The sequence below is a fragment of the Lucilia cuprina genome, chromosome 2 (genome assembly GCF_022045245.1).
Source record: "Lucilia cuprina isolate Lc7/37 chromosome 2, ASM2204524v1, whole genome shotgun sequence".
Lineage (NCBI taxonomy): Eukaryota > Metazoa > Arthropoda > Insecta > Diptera > Calliphoridae > Lucilia > Lucilia cuprina.
This window is the reverse complement of record NC_060950.1, coordinates 5,860,757-5,877,781: the sequence shown is the minus strand read 5'-3', so window position 1 is coordinate 5,877,781 and position 17,025 is coordinate 5,860,757. Positions and strand designations below refer to the sequence as shown.

Sequence of the window (17,025 nt, the reverse complement as noted above, 5' to 3'; positions counted from 1 at the left end):
ACATAAAAATTCAGTCTTTTAATTTTATTGAAAAAAAACAATTTGCTAAAAAATTTACAAACTATTAAAGGTACATATAGGATTTATATGGTTAATTAAAAATAATTTAAAATTTATTTTTTATAAATAAATTAAAATAATAAACTAATGACTACTTTATATATAAATAATTTAACTAAATTTTAATAAACACATTTTTAAAGGTAATAAGTACTTTGGTATAAAATTTGAATTTCATTTTATTATTTGATTTTATTACTATTTTTTTTGGAATTTTTACAATAAAAAAACAAGGTGCTGCTGGTTGGGTTTTTTTGTTGCTTATTTTTTTAAATATCTTTTTGTTGAGGTTGATATACATGTTTTTTTTTGTATTTTTTGTTTTGTAGGGAGCAATAAATAATGATAACGATGACTGGAAGAACATGCTATATAAAAAGCATATAAATAAATATAAATATATTTTTTTTAGAAAAATAAAAAAACCGTTTTAATTTATGCCATTTATACCATTATGCCATTCCACCACCACTACGTTTTTTTGTATTTTGTTTATAGCAAAGCATACAAATACATTGTACCAAAGGTAGGTACCAGTTTTTTGGTGTTAAGCTTAACTGTAACTGCATGCTTAGTTCGAAGCGTTGAGTTTGTTTGTATGCTTTGTAACAATAATAAAAGGAGCAGAGTAATACTATTAATGTATAAAATAAAAATAAAATAAAAAAATATAAATAATTTGTTTGGTGAATAATTTGTTTCTTTATTCCTCTTTGGATTGAGTTTAAACATGTAGCAGAGGGGGTTAACCAACCGCTAAGTAAAATGTTGATTGCGATTTAACCTTTTGTATATTTTGCTTAAATTTATATATATTTTTATTTTTGCTTACACGTAGTGCGTGTTTTACGTGAGTTGTTGCTATTGTTGTTTAGTGAGATCGACCTTCACTTTAATTTACTTCACTTTTAATTTACAAGAATATTTTTTATATAAAATTTATAAATAAATTGTGTAGAATTGTAGAAAATATAAGACCCGTTTTCAAAGGTAACTGTCTGTCCTTTTGCTTGTATACTGTTTTTTTCTTCTTTGGAGTAGCATTAAAATGCTTTTAAAGCTTTTGCTCTCTTGCTTAGTTGACGTTGAGTTTTGGCTAAACATCATCTTCTGGATAATGTTTCATAAATGCCTTTTATTAACCGCGTCATCGGCAAAGGGGCCTGAGTTAGGGGGAAATAACTGAAAACCATGGCTACTTTGTTGTAGTAGAAGCATGATGTATTTTAACGGCTCATAATCTCATCAATAGTAAAACCAAGACTGCGTTTGGGTTTGCTTACTGGCGCTAAACCGGATGATGATAGATCGAGCACGGGTGAGGTTTGTGGCTGTTGGGTTAGCTGAGTATATTGTTCTTTGTTGTTGACCAACATTTCAGGTTGACTTGTATTCAATGCCTGTGTTGATTCATTAACATTTTCGCTGGAGGCGGCCAGTTGACCTTCACTGTGTGATTGCAAGTGAGCTTTGAGGTTGGCACGTTGATTAAAGGAACGATGACAGATGGGGCACTTGTGGGGTCCTTCTTCCAAATGGGTGATTTTGTGTACAGCCAAAGTGCGTGATTGGCAAAAGCCTTTGCCGCAATCACCACACTTGAAAGGTTTCTCCTTGGAGTGTATATAGCGGTGATCACGTAAATGATCTTGACGGCGGAAAGCCTTGCCGCAGATATCACAGGAGTAGGGACGTTCATCGGTGTGGGTGCGTTCATGGATGAGTAGATTGTAGGATTTGGTAAAATGGCGATTGCAATATTTGCAAATGAATTGTTTCTTTGGTCGGGAGCCGGTGGTGGCAACACCAGCTGCTAGTTTCATGGGTGGCAAACCGGCACAGGCGCCCAAACGGGCAGCTGCAGCCGCTGGATGCAAACCATGCAATGCAGCGGGATAAGGACGCATAGCATGCAAAGCATGTTGATTGTGATGAGCATGATGATGGTGATGATGTTGATGATGCTGGTGTTGATGTTGATAAAGTGCTGCATTGCGTATCCATTGATTCATCAATAAAGCTTGATGTTGAGCAGCCAAAGGATCGGCAGCGTGTAAAAATTGATTGCCAGCTGCAGCGGCCGCAGGATAAGGTAAAGCATGAGGTTGTTGTTGCTGCTGTTGTTGCATTTGCAACCATAAACGATGTTGATGCTGTTGTTGTTGCTGCTGCTGTTGCTGAGCAAGATGAGCCTGATGTTGCAAATGTGGTTCCATGATGGAAACATAAGATCTGGGTTGAATTTGAGAATTAACCGAGCGCAATTGTTCCAATTCATAAAGGGAATTTTGTGTTGGCAGACTAGTACTGTTTCTACGTGTAGTAGAAGCATCCGTCGGCGTGTGTGGTGGAGTCAATATGGGTGAAATGCTACTTTCACGTTCTTCTTTAATATTGATATATTCCGTGGAGAAATCTAAAATTTTATAAAGAAAAATCCTCATAAGTTTCAATTTGTTTATAGTTTTATCAAAAAATATATAACACAGTAATCCATTGGTGAATTTGTTTAGGTATTTTGAAATTGCCGTCGCTATAACGAAAACTTACCTTGTTCTCTGATATTGAGCTCATCATCTACGGTGATGTTGCTGATGGGTGAAGCAGATGTTGAAGACATTTTGTTTTTATTTGGTTTTAAATATATATTTTTGGTAGTTAATTAAATTAGAATAGTTCTTAAACACTTTATTCTTAATACGTGACACGTTTTAGTTTGATTTTTTTCACTTTTAGTTTGTTAGAAAAATTTACGTAAAATTCGTTTTCTAGTAAAATTTTGTTACTCTCTTTTTTGTGTGTGTTTATTATGTTTTCATAAAATTATATTTTAGTTTTTAGTACCGTATCACTTTGTCTTTGGTTGTGTACGATTCAAAGTGTTGTAGTGGACTGATTTGAAGTCGGTTCTAACGATAAGACTCAATCTCTTGAATTTTTTTTACTCTCTCTAGAAGTACAAGTAGCACACTGGGAGCACAAAACACCTTCTGTATATATGTGAATTGTGTGTATATGAGAGGGTGCAATTTGCTAGTGTGTAGTGTGTTTGTGTAAGAGAGTATCTGTGTGTTTATGCTACTGATAATAGAGTAGTGACTCTTTGAGTTAAATTATCACTACTATTTTTCCTTCTTCTTGTTGCTGTTGTTGTTTTTGTACTCACTGAGTTGTAGCTTGCTGTGTGAGTTGTTTGGTTTTTTTGTGTTTTCCAAATTGTTACAACAACTGGTTTTTGTAGGCCCATTATACAAAAACAACACTAACAAAAATGCGCACAGCGAATCCCAGGCATTACAACTACAACAATATTAACTACCACTATGACTACTTCTACTACCAACAAAAAAGAAAGAGGAGCTCAACTTAACAGCAGCTCTCTGACAAAGTCTGTCTGTCCATCCAACCGTCCGTCCTTCCTTCCATCTGCTTTGTATGTAGTATGTCTGTCTGTCCGTTTGCTTTTAAAGCTATTGATAAATCGGAAACTCTTGCTGCCCATATTATAGCAATTGTTGTTGTAGTTGTTTTTGTTTTATTAGTTCGCTTCATAAGCAATGGTGATAGCAGGGAAACACGCCTACTTTAACTGTTTATACTCCGTACGATTGGTTCAGAAACAACAAACACACGCCAACCAAATGATTGGATCTATGTGTATATGTGTTGTTGCTATTGTATGTAGATTTGGGTTGATGGTGGTGGTTGTTAGTTTCTTCTGTTTAAGAGAATATACATACATATATATAAAATTCATACCAGCAAAAATTCATCCCCAACAGCTGCAGTTCGAGCTACAGCAGAAGTGGCAGCAGCTTAAACGGAAACAGTTAAAGGCTGCTGGTTGACGGCTGCTGCCGTTGTGTTGCCACTTTTGCTGACGTTTGTCATCATCATCATAGAACACACACAAACTCTTGCATGCATCATACACAAACACACACATATAAATCAGTCTCCATAAACTTTGTGAACAACTGGAAAAAAAGCAAATTCCCAATGGCGGGTGAGGGTGGTTTTGTTAATGGTGGCTGTTGTTTTGTGTATATTGTTGGAGTTATCATCATCAGCAGTGCTCTGGTGTTGGTAGTGGTGGTTTTGGTTTATTTTTTTGTGGGGATTTTTTATTGGTTCTATATAAATTGTTTTGCTTTTTCCTTGGATGTTTTAGTTTATGGGTGTGTAATGAATGATTCGTTATGTCGCATTTCTTTTTATCTTTTTTTTTGTTATTTTTATTAATTTATATATTTTTTCTACTCTATCTTTACACTTTATGGTAAAAGTTTATGAAGTTTACTTTATTTTTGAGCTACAAACTAAATGTAGGCATTTAAGGTTTACACACGATTTCATTTCTTTTAAATTCAATTCGAATATAGAAAATTTCAAATATATGTATAACATTAAATTGGGTTCTCGATTATGATCGTGTTTAGGAACGAAACTCTAGCGATTACACCGCATGCTTATTGGGATAATGATCTTATCCATAGAATATCTTAAATTGTTATTATAAAGGCAAAAAATGAAAATTGTTAAGTTTTTTTTAGCATTAAAACACTCGATCATTGACGATCAATATTTTGAGTTTAATTTGTTCTCTTGTTTAGTTAATGTTAGTTTTTAAAAAATGATCTTCTGTATGAAATCAGATAGGAACACAAGTTGTGGTCGATCACTGATCATAGGAAAGCAGAAAACCTTTTACTATCTACGTGTTGGATGCTTAAGACCGAGTGATCTAGAAATTAACGCTGTCAATTCGAGATACCAACGAAGTTTCCGAGAGATCGGATAGAAACGAAAATCGTTATAGATTAATGATCATAATAAACCAGAAAACATTTCAGCATTGACGTGTTAACGCTGCCAATTAGGAATTCCAATGTACTTTCTAAGAGATCGTATAGAAGAACAAGTCGTAATCGATCACTAAGAATTTAGATTATTGGACAGTTTGAAAAAAATTATGGCGGATTCTAAACATTTCTTGATCAGGCGCTAGAAAGTCTAAGTCTGAGACAAAAGCATTTGCCATAATCATTGCACTAGGCCTGTTTTTGGAGTTTATATATCAGTGATCACGTAAATGATCTTGGCGTCGAAAAGTCTTGATATTGGCATGCTGCTAAATTGATGATCGTAAATAATGACGATCATTAATTCTTAAAATTTGAAACTCACAAATTGTTGATAGAGGTTCTGTACAATTAAAGGTTTCTAAGTGGAGTCTACTTTTCCTCGTTAAATGCTTCAGAAAACTATGGCTATTATCGATCAGAAGTCATTATCTCTATGAAGTTCAGAATGGAATACTATTATTAAAACTTAATATGAATGAGGAAACTGATTCTTCCTTTTGAACAGTTATGACTTCTTCCACTATAGTGTATGTCACTCAATAGTCGTTATTGCCTTTAATAATTTATTTTATTTGACATTTACTGTTCAAATCCAAGGATTTCTACTCACACACATACACACTCACTCGTATTCATTATCCTTTTTTTATGCTTTATCAACAACATTTTATATTAAAGAAGTTATTTACATATTTTCCTCTTTTTTTGATGTTGGAAATTAAATTTTATATTGCAATTATTCTGTTATAGCTTTAGGATATTAATGTTTTATTTTTCAAAGGAAATATTATGGGGAGAGAGAAAAAAAGTAAAATAAACTTAATAATGACTTACTTATTTATGTGATACAATTTAATTTAAATATTTTGCTAAATTAGCTTTTAAATTGAGTTTTTTTTTCAAATGTTCTTTTTAAATTATCCTTTTAATATAATCAAATTATAATAAATCACTTTTTTATTTAAATGATTAAGAAAAGTACGAAAAAGTTTAATCGCTTTATGAAATATGACAAATTTAAAACAATTTTATGATTAAAAACATAGATTAAGTGTGACTTAGTTAGTTTCAATGATATTTTGCATTAACGAAGCGCCAATGAACTAGTTACGTGACTAGTTCTTTTGCTACTTCTTTACGTAATAAAGTTTTTAATCTATCCACGCTACAAATAACAGATTATTAAACTAATTCTTTAATATCAGAGTGATAAGTAGTAGTCATTAATGAATATGTTATTAAGTAAATGGTTACAACTTAAAGTTTTTGCTGGGGTTCTATTTTAAAACCATAAAACATTTAGTTCTGTTTTTACACATTCAGTAATAAAATTTTATAAAACACTATAAAAAGTCTTTTTTGAACTCGTTTTTTTACACAAATTAATGCCACTCCTATTTTAATCAATTTTAACATTATCATAACAAGTTTATACAAAAAAATGCGAAATTTATTGAAACAATAAATAATTATAAATGGAAGTCTTAAAATAAAAGGTAGATAAAAATAATTTGAAAAAATATAACATGTTTTTTTGTTTTTGCACTAAAATAATTAATAGGAAGTTAAAAATATTTATATATTTAATTTAAAAATCAAATTTATTTATTTGTTATAAGAATTTTCTTTTGAGATATTTTTTTATTTTAATTTAATTTTTTGTTAATTATTTATTCAATTATCTAGTTTTAATTAATATTTTTATACCGAAAGAAGAACTTTATTAATTAGCTTAGATGATTAGGGCGCTTGTGTCCATGTCATGTAGAAAAGATCGCTGTTGATCAGAAACTCTAACAAAATATCCGTGAAATCTTATGTGCTCCTTGTTTACTATTGCAAAGACCATTTCTAAGATTTTGATGTTTCGTTAGAATTCTCATTCAATTGATATAATTATATACATAAGAATTTAATCCATTTTAAACGCTTAACTTCTTCTCAAAGTAATTCATCACAGTATATCTGGTGGAAATAAATTAATGCTTAGTGAAAGTAAAGCGGTCATAAGAACCCTGGAAAATTGTTCAAGAATTCCGAATGTCTCTTGCGCAGAATGCCAGACATTTTAGGTTTACCCTCAGTTGGTTTCCTGAATGTAGGGACATACATATTTTTATGAGAACTAAGATTAACACTTCTCCAGACATAAGTGAAGATTACTATGACAACGACAAAGAACCTGTCTGACTTCCAAAAGGAAAATTGTTTCATAAAAATGAGTTTTTTAATAGCAGGATACCTTTAATGTTAAACCTAAGTAGTCTTCCTCTCCTAAGTAGTCTTCAAACACCTAGAACACCTTATCTGTCATTGCTCTGATTTAGTGCATAAGAAGAAAATGATATCGGGACCATCCACATTAACCTAAAAAAATCGTTTAACTGCCGGATAGAGTTAGTTATTTGCAAATTCTCTTCCTCTTAGGATAGATCTTCAATAAAGATAATTGATACATTTATGCTTTGATAGAACTCAATATCTCTGAAACTCGTACTCGCGATGATTGTTGTAACTCTAAAGTTCTTTAAGGGTTGTTTAAGATTCCAGTTTTTTAGCATTGGTTACAGATTGGTACAACACCATTGCATCTATAAGCATTCATATTCCGAAACAATTCAATTCACATTCATTGAACAATAAATTTAATAATTATTTATCAGCAGTTTCTCAAAATTAAATCAAATCTTACAATTTCAAATGCAATTCGATGAAAAATTATCTAGTTCCAAAACTAATCCACAGAAGCAGAACTATGTTCTCTATAGCTTTCATTAAACTATTGACAAATTCGAAAAAAACACTGATTTCAGATCTGCCGTACAATTGACTGAATAACGATTCTTCAGAACTAGTTCAAGAGGTGAAAATTTCGACCTAAAATGATTGTACTCCATTCCTAAAGAGAAAGAGTGCATTTCGATGAAAAATTATCTGGTTTCATAACTATTCTAGAGAAGGAGCACAGCTTCCCTGAAAGTAGTTCCAATAATGAAAAATTATAAAAAAAAATTGTTTGCAGATCAGTCTTACAACTGACTGAATAACGATTCCTCAGAACCAGTTCCAGAGGTGAAAATTTCGAGTTTTAATTATTGTTCTCAATTCCAAAAGAGAAAGACTGCATTTGTTTTACAACTAGTTCTGGAACTAATACAATTTCACATGGGATATATCAAATCAATCTACATATTTTTTTGACCATATTTTCCGTTATTCCTCGATTTGTAAATAGATATTTTGCAAATGTCTCACTTTTGAGTTCCGATAGTGACAAATTTGAAACAAAACATTGATTGCAGATCAGTCGTACAACTGACTGAATAATGATTCCACGAAACCAATTCCTGAAGATAAAATTTCGAATTTAACTTATTGGTCTTAATTTTAAAAGAAAAAGAGTGCATGTTTTGTAGATGGAGTTGCGGAACTTCTAAAACAATTTTACAGCTGATAGATTCAACCTTTATAGGTTTTACCAAATTTGCCAGTATATCTCGATTTTATAAATATATATTTTCCAAGACATTGTATATCAAATGAAAGGTTATCCAAATATTTTTATATCTTTTTCCACATTTTCCGTTATATATCGATTTCATAAGTAAATATTTTCCAGGACATTATACACATATATCAAATGAAAGGTCATTCATATATCTTTCTTTTGATAAATTGCCCAAAGATATGTATATATTAAAATTTAATTAGAAATATATACAAATTCTGTATAAATCTCGTTAACTTTTCTAAAGGATTGTTCGACACAGAATCTGAATATGTCATCAGAATTTCTTAATCATTTTAGGATTTTACAATAACACTAACACAAGGTATTTATAAAAATAATTATGTCATCGGAAAGTCCAATCTGTCGTTTTCAAAATAATGTGGAGATATCTTAATTTAAATCTTAGGAATTATTGAAATATCTCTTGTATTTGCTGATATATCATGTATTGACTTAAGATTTAGATTTTAGGTGTCTTCACGATTATTAAAATCGGGAGGTTTTAAAGATTTAACACATGATATTGATGTAATAGAGAAATAGTGAAGTTCAACCGTTTAGAAAAGTATATGTTGGTCTTTGGGTTTCGTCTTTTGGGTTCCAAAGATATTTTCGGTCCTTTTTTGATATTTTGATATTAACAAGCACAGGCGCCGATCCAGTGGGAAAAGGAAATTCCCCCAAAACCGAAAATTTTTCATACAAAACATAAAAATGTGGAAAAAGGGGAAAAATATAATTTAAAAACAAAATAATACATCTCCCCCCCAAAACATTCGAGCTGTATCCTGGCGAAGTGGACATAGTAAAGTAAATAGCACTAACTTAAGGATTCTGAATATTAATCAGACAAAAGTCAAAAAGGATATAATGCTAAATCTGAAACTAAATCTCACTCCCAAAGCTATTAGCTACTATTTTAACAGTAACTGGTAGTTTTGACTTTTTTTAACTTCAAGTCGAAAAGTCGTTTTTTTTCTACATCAACAACAAATTTACCTAAAAATTATATTGAAATTCTCTAGACAAAAGATAGCTCTAACTAAACGTACTGTTTAGCAATAAAACCTTGAAAATAAAATGCTAAACTACTAATATAGTATTTGGAAAAGTAGAAATATTTTTAACAAAACTACAAAAATTACTTCCTTAAAATATGAAAATTTTTTTGTAAAATTCTCCAGAAAACGCGAAACGAAAACAATAATTACTATAAACAATTTTAGGAAAAATGTCCCTAAATGCCAAAAAAGAAAACAAAAACATAAAGAAAACTAAACTAGAATAGTAGAGCATAAAAAATATGGATTTTTTCCTTAAAATAGCGCACATACATACATATTTTTATGAGGGCTGTTTAAAAAAGAAAAAAATTATTCTAGTTTTTTGAAAAATGGAATACCAAAAAAATAATAGAAACAAAGAAAAAACAATAAAAAAAACTAAAGCATTTACTAAGAAATGTTTTGCGAAGATGTCAAACGCGATCATAAACTAATTTAGTTTGTGCCATAAATGTAGAGGTGCCGGTCTACATTTTTTATTAGCGGTCATTTAGGATACTTACTAAAAAGAGACCATTCTGTGTAAGGACAATGATCTAAATGTTCTATTTTTTATGCTCTACTTCCATATTTAGGAAATATCTTTTAATTTTTTTTTTCAATTCTAAAGTAAAGAAGAAGGTCAAACATTTATCATCACACCAGCCAAATGGGAAAAATGGTAAAGCTACAACAACATAAACTAAAAACAACAAAAACGCTATAAACAGTAGGATGTAAAGGACATAAGGTAAAAAAAAAATTTTATTGTAAAACGTTTAGTGTGACAATAAAACTATTTTTATGAAAATTACAACAATAACAACTCGCTTAAGGTAAAATTTGCAATTTTTATGACTTTTTGATTTTTAGCTAAAAATCAAAAACACAGTTTCCTGGTTTAAAAGCAAAAAACAGGAAAATAATAACAAATATTTAATTATTAAAATATTTAAATATTTCCCAATCATTAAGGACATGTGTGCATATCAGTCAATAGAATAAAAAGTATTCGTTGTCCAGTCATTCAGTCAGCCAAATAGTGTTGTTTATTTGTTTGTTAATTAATCGCTGGAAAAAGTTAATCCTTTTTGCATATGTGTGATTATTTTTTTAAATATTCAACATTTAACATGTGTAAACACCGGCTCATGTAAGCACTTCCTCAACGTTTGATCTAAACGGCCGACACCACCGCTGCCGCCGCCGCCGTTGCTGCTGCTTTGTATAAATTGTATTCACAACCTGAACAAATCATTTGACAAATAGTGTTAAACAACAATAACAAGAATACATAGTGGAAAAATAAAAGAATAAATCAAATATTTTCCACCGATCTCTTTCTGTCATTCAGTTCGTGAGTTTTTAAAGTTATTGTTGTGTTTGGAAAACTTGTTGTTTGTTTTCTTAAGTCATGTGACATGTAATTATTACTACTCTTTACTCGATTCAAAGGGGATAAAAGAGAAAAGCCGCCTGCTTAATCAGTTGTACGTGCAAGCCAAACACTGAGAGAAATAACTTATTTAAATGTGTTAAAAGGAAAATATATCTAAAACATTTTTTAAATTTCTTTGTCCCTTATTTAAAAATTTTTTTTTAAGTTTTAAACAAATTTATCCCAAATCTTAACTCAAATATACAAATTTTACACTTTAAAAATTTTCCTTTAACAACATTTTTTTCCACGTGTACTTTTTTTCGTTTCATAAACCCTGTGAGAAGTACTTATGCGTACTTTTTTCATTCAACATCATATTGTTTGATAATCGGTTATGTTTGTTATGTAAACATCTAATAATCGTCACCAAATAATCAATACAAATATAAACACGCTGGCCATTTGTGTAATTTCCAGGATGCGGCACTTTTCTTGTTTTCAATTTCTGTGTTTTTTTATTTTTGTCATAAAAATGACTTACGCGTCCACACGACGAATTAATATGAGAATGAGAAAAAAAACCCATCGAGAAACGGATGTTTAGTGTTTCATCTGATCGGTCTATTGTTTTAACAAATTTATGAAAATTATTTATACAAACAAATCTGTTTGGTAGTTTGCTAGATCAAAAGAGTCAATTAATTAATCCTCTAAAGTTAAAGATTAAACTTGGTTTAGGGAAAGCAATTTGGTTTTTACGTTCTACTTACAACTTAAGGTTTAAAGGAAGTGTACCTTAATCAAAGAAACATTAGTTGGTAAAACTTTTTTAATGGAAAACTTCATTAGTTGAAAATTTATAAATTATTAACTTATTTGAGTTTTTAAACTTGCTTAGAGCTCCGGATTTTTGGCTTCAGTGTTCATATAGCCAGTTAGCGGGACTTCTAATGCGATCTCTTAGGTTTCGGGTAATCGTAATGGATTAATTTTATATTGCAAATAATGATTCAGTGAATGTTTCTGTTTTTATAGCATTCAATTCATCTGGTATTCAATTTCTCTGATTTTGAATGAATTATCTTACACGCAATCGATTAGTTCAGTTCTAGTTCAGTTCTAGTTCACTTCTTGTTCAGTTCTAGTTCTAGTTCAGTTCTAGTTCAGCTCTAGTTCAGTTCTAGTTCTGTTCTAGTTCAGTTTTAGTTCAGTTCTAGTTCAGTTCTAGTTCAGTTCTAGTTCAGTTCTAGTTCAGTTCTAGTTCAGTTCTAGTTCAGTTCTAGTTCAGTTCTAGTTCAGTTCTAGTTCAGTTCTAGTTCAGTTCTAGTTCAGTTCTAGTTCAGTTCTAGTTCAGTTCTAGTTCAGTTCTAGTTCAGTTCTAGTTCAGTTCTAGTTCAGTTTTAATTCAGTTCTAGTGCAAAGTGTTAAGTTAAAACTTCTGAATCACAAAAACTATCTCTTACATATTAAAACCGATAAGATTAAGATTGCTCAAACATTTCCAAACTATTATTAATTAAAAAAAGTCCCATAAAAAGGTGAATGTGTTGACCTTTTTATGAGACTTTTTTAAATTAATAATAGTTTGGAAAATTTTGAGCAATCTTAAAAAATTTTGAACCGTGTTTTATATTTTTTTGAAATTATAATAGTGCGCAAAAAATTTAATATTTTAAATAAAAAAATAATTTAAACAAACTTGTTCAATGAAAAAAAAAATAATTCTTTAAAATTAAACCTAATTTCATACAAATCAAACTGTTTCGTTAGAAAACCGTTAAAGGGCTTCAAGTAAAATTTGTAAGAACTTCAATATTTATAAATTCTTCAGAGTTGGCTTTTATGTTTCAAGGACATTATAAATATCAATAAATTATTTCAACAACATGTTAGTTTTTCCAAGCTATCGAGACAAATTGACAAGCATTACACAGTAAACATAACTTTCAATGTCATTCTCAGTGATCATGAAAAAATAATGTTTACCTAATTTTTCAATAAACGAAAAATCAACAACATTGAACTAAACAATTAAATTCCTGGTAAAAATCAGAAAAAGTATCTAAAAATAAAAACAAACTAAACGAAACGAAACCGGCTATAAAATTGCTCTAAAATATAAAATGACAAATCTCATCAAACGAACGAACGGTTGCGAAAAAATTATCCGCCATAAATTCATACATACAGAACAAGAAAGAAGAAAGTCAAGGTTAAAAGTATGCAAAATTATATATCAAATACAAATATTAACAAATTGTCAGGGTTTGTATTATAAGAGAGATATGACCTTTAACATAAGTCCAGTCTTAATACGCCTTTTAAGCCGCGAGTTTATATTTTATGACTTTTTATGCATAAAATGCAAAATATAAACATACTTTGGTTACACACACACACACTCACATGCATATTTAGATGTAAATGAAAATGTTTGCAATATTTGTAGGTGAGTGTGATGGTATGTGAGTGTTCTGCTAAGTTGACAAAAAGTAGGGTTACAGTTTCGGGTTAGAAAAGAGGTGTACCCTTTACCTTAAACATTAAAGGATTGTACGAGTTGTAGACCGTGTGTGTTTGTGTGCAATAAAAGTGTTAAACGGATTTAAACATGGATTTTGCACTGAAACAATTGTTGCAGCAACTTACTTGAGCTGAGTTTTTGGTACCTGAGCAACAGGAACAAAGGAATCTAGAAGTCATGCCGGAAAATGACTTATTCAAATTGAACTTAAGCAAATAATAAAACAGACAGGTCATAAAACTCTATCTCCCTCTCTATTGCTGCAGTTGTACGGGTTAAACGAGCTGCAATAAGCAGACAATGACAATTCATCCCTTTTAGGGAACACTAGAACACTCAACTCCTTACTTTTCTAGGTAAATGAACAGACAAGTAGTGAGTAGAGTAAAAATGTTGAAGGATTAGCTTAAGCTAAGTCATAGATTTTGCTAATATTTTGAGAGAAGGCGTTTCATGTACAAATATAAAGATGTTGGGTTATTTTCCCAGGAAGACCAAACATTCGGGCGACCTAATTTGCACGCAAAACGAATTGATATTTTTGCTAAAGAGAAATTAAAGCAGAGCAAATTGTCGATCTAAATAGTGTCTTTTTGAAAGTAGTGTTTTGAAAAAGGGGTTTAAAATTTTTAAAAATCATTAAATTAATCCTTTACTTTTGCAAAATATTTATTTCCTTGATTAAAATGTTCTACTTTTAAGCCTTTATTTTGTCATGTAGTTAGTTATTTTGGTTATTTTAAAGGGTTTTAACATATCAATGGTTTAATTTAAAAGCCATTAAGCTCCTCCTACTTTTTACATTAAAATAAACTAACTGCTAAATACACATGAAATTATTAAACAAAACAAAAAACATTACTTCTTTATAAAACGTAACAAACAAAATAAAAGTAACAAAGTATTTAACAAGTTAAAATATCTACTAGTTACTCCGCCCCATTTCTAATCATTTTAGCCCCTCTGTGTGTTGCCACTGTACTTGTAAAGCTTCATATGCCTGGTTTTGCCGTCTAATAACACTGATAATAGAGTTTAAATATGGCGTAACTAAAGTGTCATAAAATGTGTTGATGTATGCCGTTTTTAGGACATTATTTATTTATTGATTGTTTCATCTTTGCCGCCTTTTGTGTGTTTTTGTAATAAATTGTTAATATTTATTTAGCTTTTTTTCAAATGACGTAAATCACACTTAATTAAAGTTAAAAGTTAATCGTTTCCTGCGGCTGCAAAGTGTTACTTTTTATTACAACACCGCCACCCCCTTTTCGAATATGCCGCTTGCAATATTGAAATAATATTGATTTTATGACTTTTGTATTGTAAAAATAAATCAAAGTAAAGATTTTTCGTATAAATGAACTTTAGAGTATAAAAAGTTAATAAATGAAGGCAATTTTACTATAAAATCATAATGAATCAAATGTAAACAATGTTGTTGTAGGATTTTGACTTTCAATTATATAAACTAAATTTTTTTTTGGATAAAAAATATGGAATCACAATTGAAAGTCAATTGTAGTTCTGTTCTAGTTCAGTTCGAGTTCCGTTCTAGTTCAGTTCTAGTTCAGTTCTAGTTCAGTTCTAGTTCAGTTCTAGTTCAGTTCTAGTTCAGTTCTAGTTCAGTTCTAGTTCAGTTCTAGTTCAGTTCTAGTTCAGTTCTAGTTCAGTTCTAGTTCACTTCTAATTCACTTCTAATTCAGTTCTAGTTCAGTTCTAGTTCAGTTCTAGTTCAGTTCTAGTTCAGTTCTAGTTCAGTTCTAGTTCAGTTCTAGTTCAGTTCTAGTTCAGTTCTAGTTCAGTTCTAGTTCAGTTCTAGTTCAGTTCTAGTTCCGTTCTAGTTCAGTTCTAGTTCAGTTCTAGTTCAGTTCTAGTTCAGTTCTAGTTCAGTTCTAGTTCAGTTCTAGTTCAGTTCTAGTTCAGTTCTAGTTCAGTTCTAGTTCAGTTCTAGTTCAGTTCTAGTTCAGTTTCTAGTTCAGTTCTAGTTCAGTTCTAGTTCAGTTCTAGTTCAGTTCTAGTTCAGTTCTAGTTCAGTTCTAGTTCAGTTCTAGTTCAGTTCTAGTTCAGTTCTAGTTCAGTTCTAGTTCAGTTCTAGTTCAGTTCTAGTTCAGTTCTAGTTCAGTTCTAGTTCCGTTCTAGTTCAATTCTAGTTCAGTTCTAGTTCACTTCTAATTCACTTCTAATTCAGTTCTAGTTCAGTTCTAGTTCAGTTCTAGTTCAGTTCTAGTTCAGTTCTAGTTCAGTTCTAGTTCAGTTCTAGTTCAGTTCTAGTTCAGTTCTAGTTCAGTTCTAGTTCAGTTCTAGTTCAGTTCTAGTTCCGTTCTAGTTCAGTTCTAGTTCAGTTCTAGTTCAGTTCTAGTTCAGTTCTAGTTCAGTTCTAGTTCAGTTCTAGTTCAGTTCTAGTTCAGTTCTAGTTCAGTTCTAGTTCAGTTCTAGTTCAGTTCTAGTTCAGTTCTAGTTCAGTTCTAGTTCAGTTCTAGTTCAGTTCTAGTTCAGTCTAGTTCAGTTCTAGTTCATTCTAGTTCAGTTCTAGTTCAGTTCTAGTTCAGTTCTAGTTCAGTTCTAGTTCAGTTCTAGTTCAGTTCTAGTTCAGTTCTAGTTCAGTTCTAGTTCAGTTCTAGTTCAGTTCTAGTTCAGTTCTAGTTCAGTTCTAGTTCAGTTCTAGTTCAGTTCTAGTTCAGTTCTAGTTCAGTTCTAGTTCAGTTCTAGTTCAGTTCTAGTTCAGTTCTAGTTCAGTTCTAGTTCAGTTCTAGTTCAGTTCTAGTTCAGTTCTAGTTCAGTTCTAGTTCAGTTCTAGTTCAGTTCTAGTTCAGTTCTAGTTCAGTTCAAGTTCAGTTCTAGTTCAGTTCTAGTTCAGTTCTAGTTCAGTTCTAGTTCAGTTCTAGTTCAGTTCTAGTTCAGTTCTAGTTCAGTTCTAGTTCAGTTCTAGTTCAGTTCTAGTTCAGTTCTAGTTCAGTTCTAGTTCAGTTCTAGTTCAGTTCTAGTTCAGTTCTAGTTCAGTTCTAGTTCAGTTCTAGTTCAGTTCTAGTTCAGTTCTAGTTCAGTTCTAGTTCAGTTCTAGTTCAGTTCTAGTTCAGTTCTAGTTCAGTTCTAGTTCAGTTCTAGTTCAGTTCTAGTTCAGTTCTAGTTCAGTTCTAGTTCAGTTCTAGTTCAGTTCTAGTTCAGTTCTAGTTCAGTTCTAGTTCAGTTCTAGTTCAGTTCTAGTTCAGTTCTAGTTCAGTTCTAGTTCAGTTCTAGTTCAGTTCTAGTTCAGTTCTAGTTCAGTTCTAGTTCAGTTCTAGTTCAGTTCTAGTTCAGTTCTAGTTCAGTTCTAGTTCAGTTCTAGTTCAGTTCTAGTTCAGTTCTAGTTCAGTTCTAGTTCAGTTCTAGTTCAGTTCTAGTTCAGTTCTAGTTCAGTTCTAGTTCAGTTCTAGTTCAGTTCTAGTTCTAGTTCAGTTCTAGTTCAGTTCTAGTTCTAGTTCAGTTCTAGTTCTGTTCTAGTTCTGTTCTTGTTTTATTCTGGTTCTGTTCTAGTTCTGTTCTAGTTCTGTTCGAGTTCTGTTCTAGTTCTGTTCTAGTTCTGTTCTAGTTTTGTTCTGGTTCTGTTCTAGTTCAGTTCTAGTTCAGTTCTAGTTCAGTTCTAGTTCAGTTCTAGTTCA

At 31.1% G+C, this 17,025-nt stretch overlaps 1 protein-coding gene across 1 annotated transcript; it reads right to left on the bottom strand.

The window, feature by feature from the left end:
* Window positions 1–289: 289 nt before the first annotated feature.
* On the bottom strand, window positions 290–2,934 carry LOC111690427 (protein odd-skipped). Its single transcript, XM_023452902.2, has 2 exons — window positions 2,611–2,934; window positions 290–2,476 (listed from the first exon to the last, which is right to left on the bottom strand). The coding sequence occupies exons 1-2, from the start codon at window positions 2,678–2,680 to the stop codon at window positions 1,287–1,289; spliced, it is 1,260 nt and encodes a 419-aa protein (XP_023308670.2). The 5' UTR covers window positions 2,681–2,934; the 3' UTR covers window positions 290–1,286.
* Between the last annotated feature and the right edge of the window lie 14,091 nt (window positions 2,935–17,025).

Coding starts and splice junctions, on each gene's coding strand:
- LOC111690427 (XM_023452902.2), bottom strand. CDS start 2,680: ATGTCTTCAACATCTGCTTCACCCATCAGCAACATCACCGTAGATGAT. Junction 2,477..2,610: donor GCTCAATATCAGAGAACAAG/GTAAGTTTTCGT, acceptor ATAAAATTTTAG/ATTTCTCCACGGAATATATC.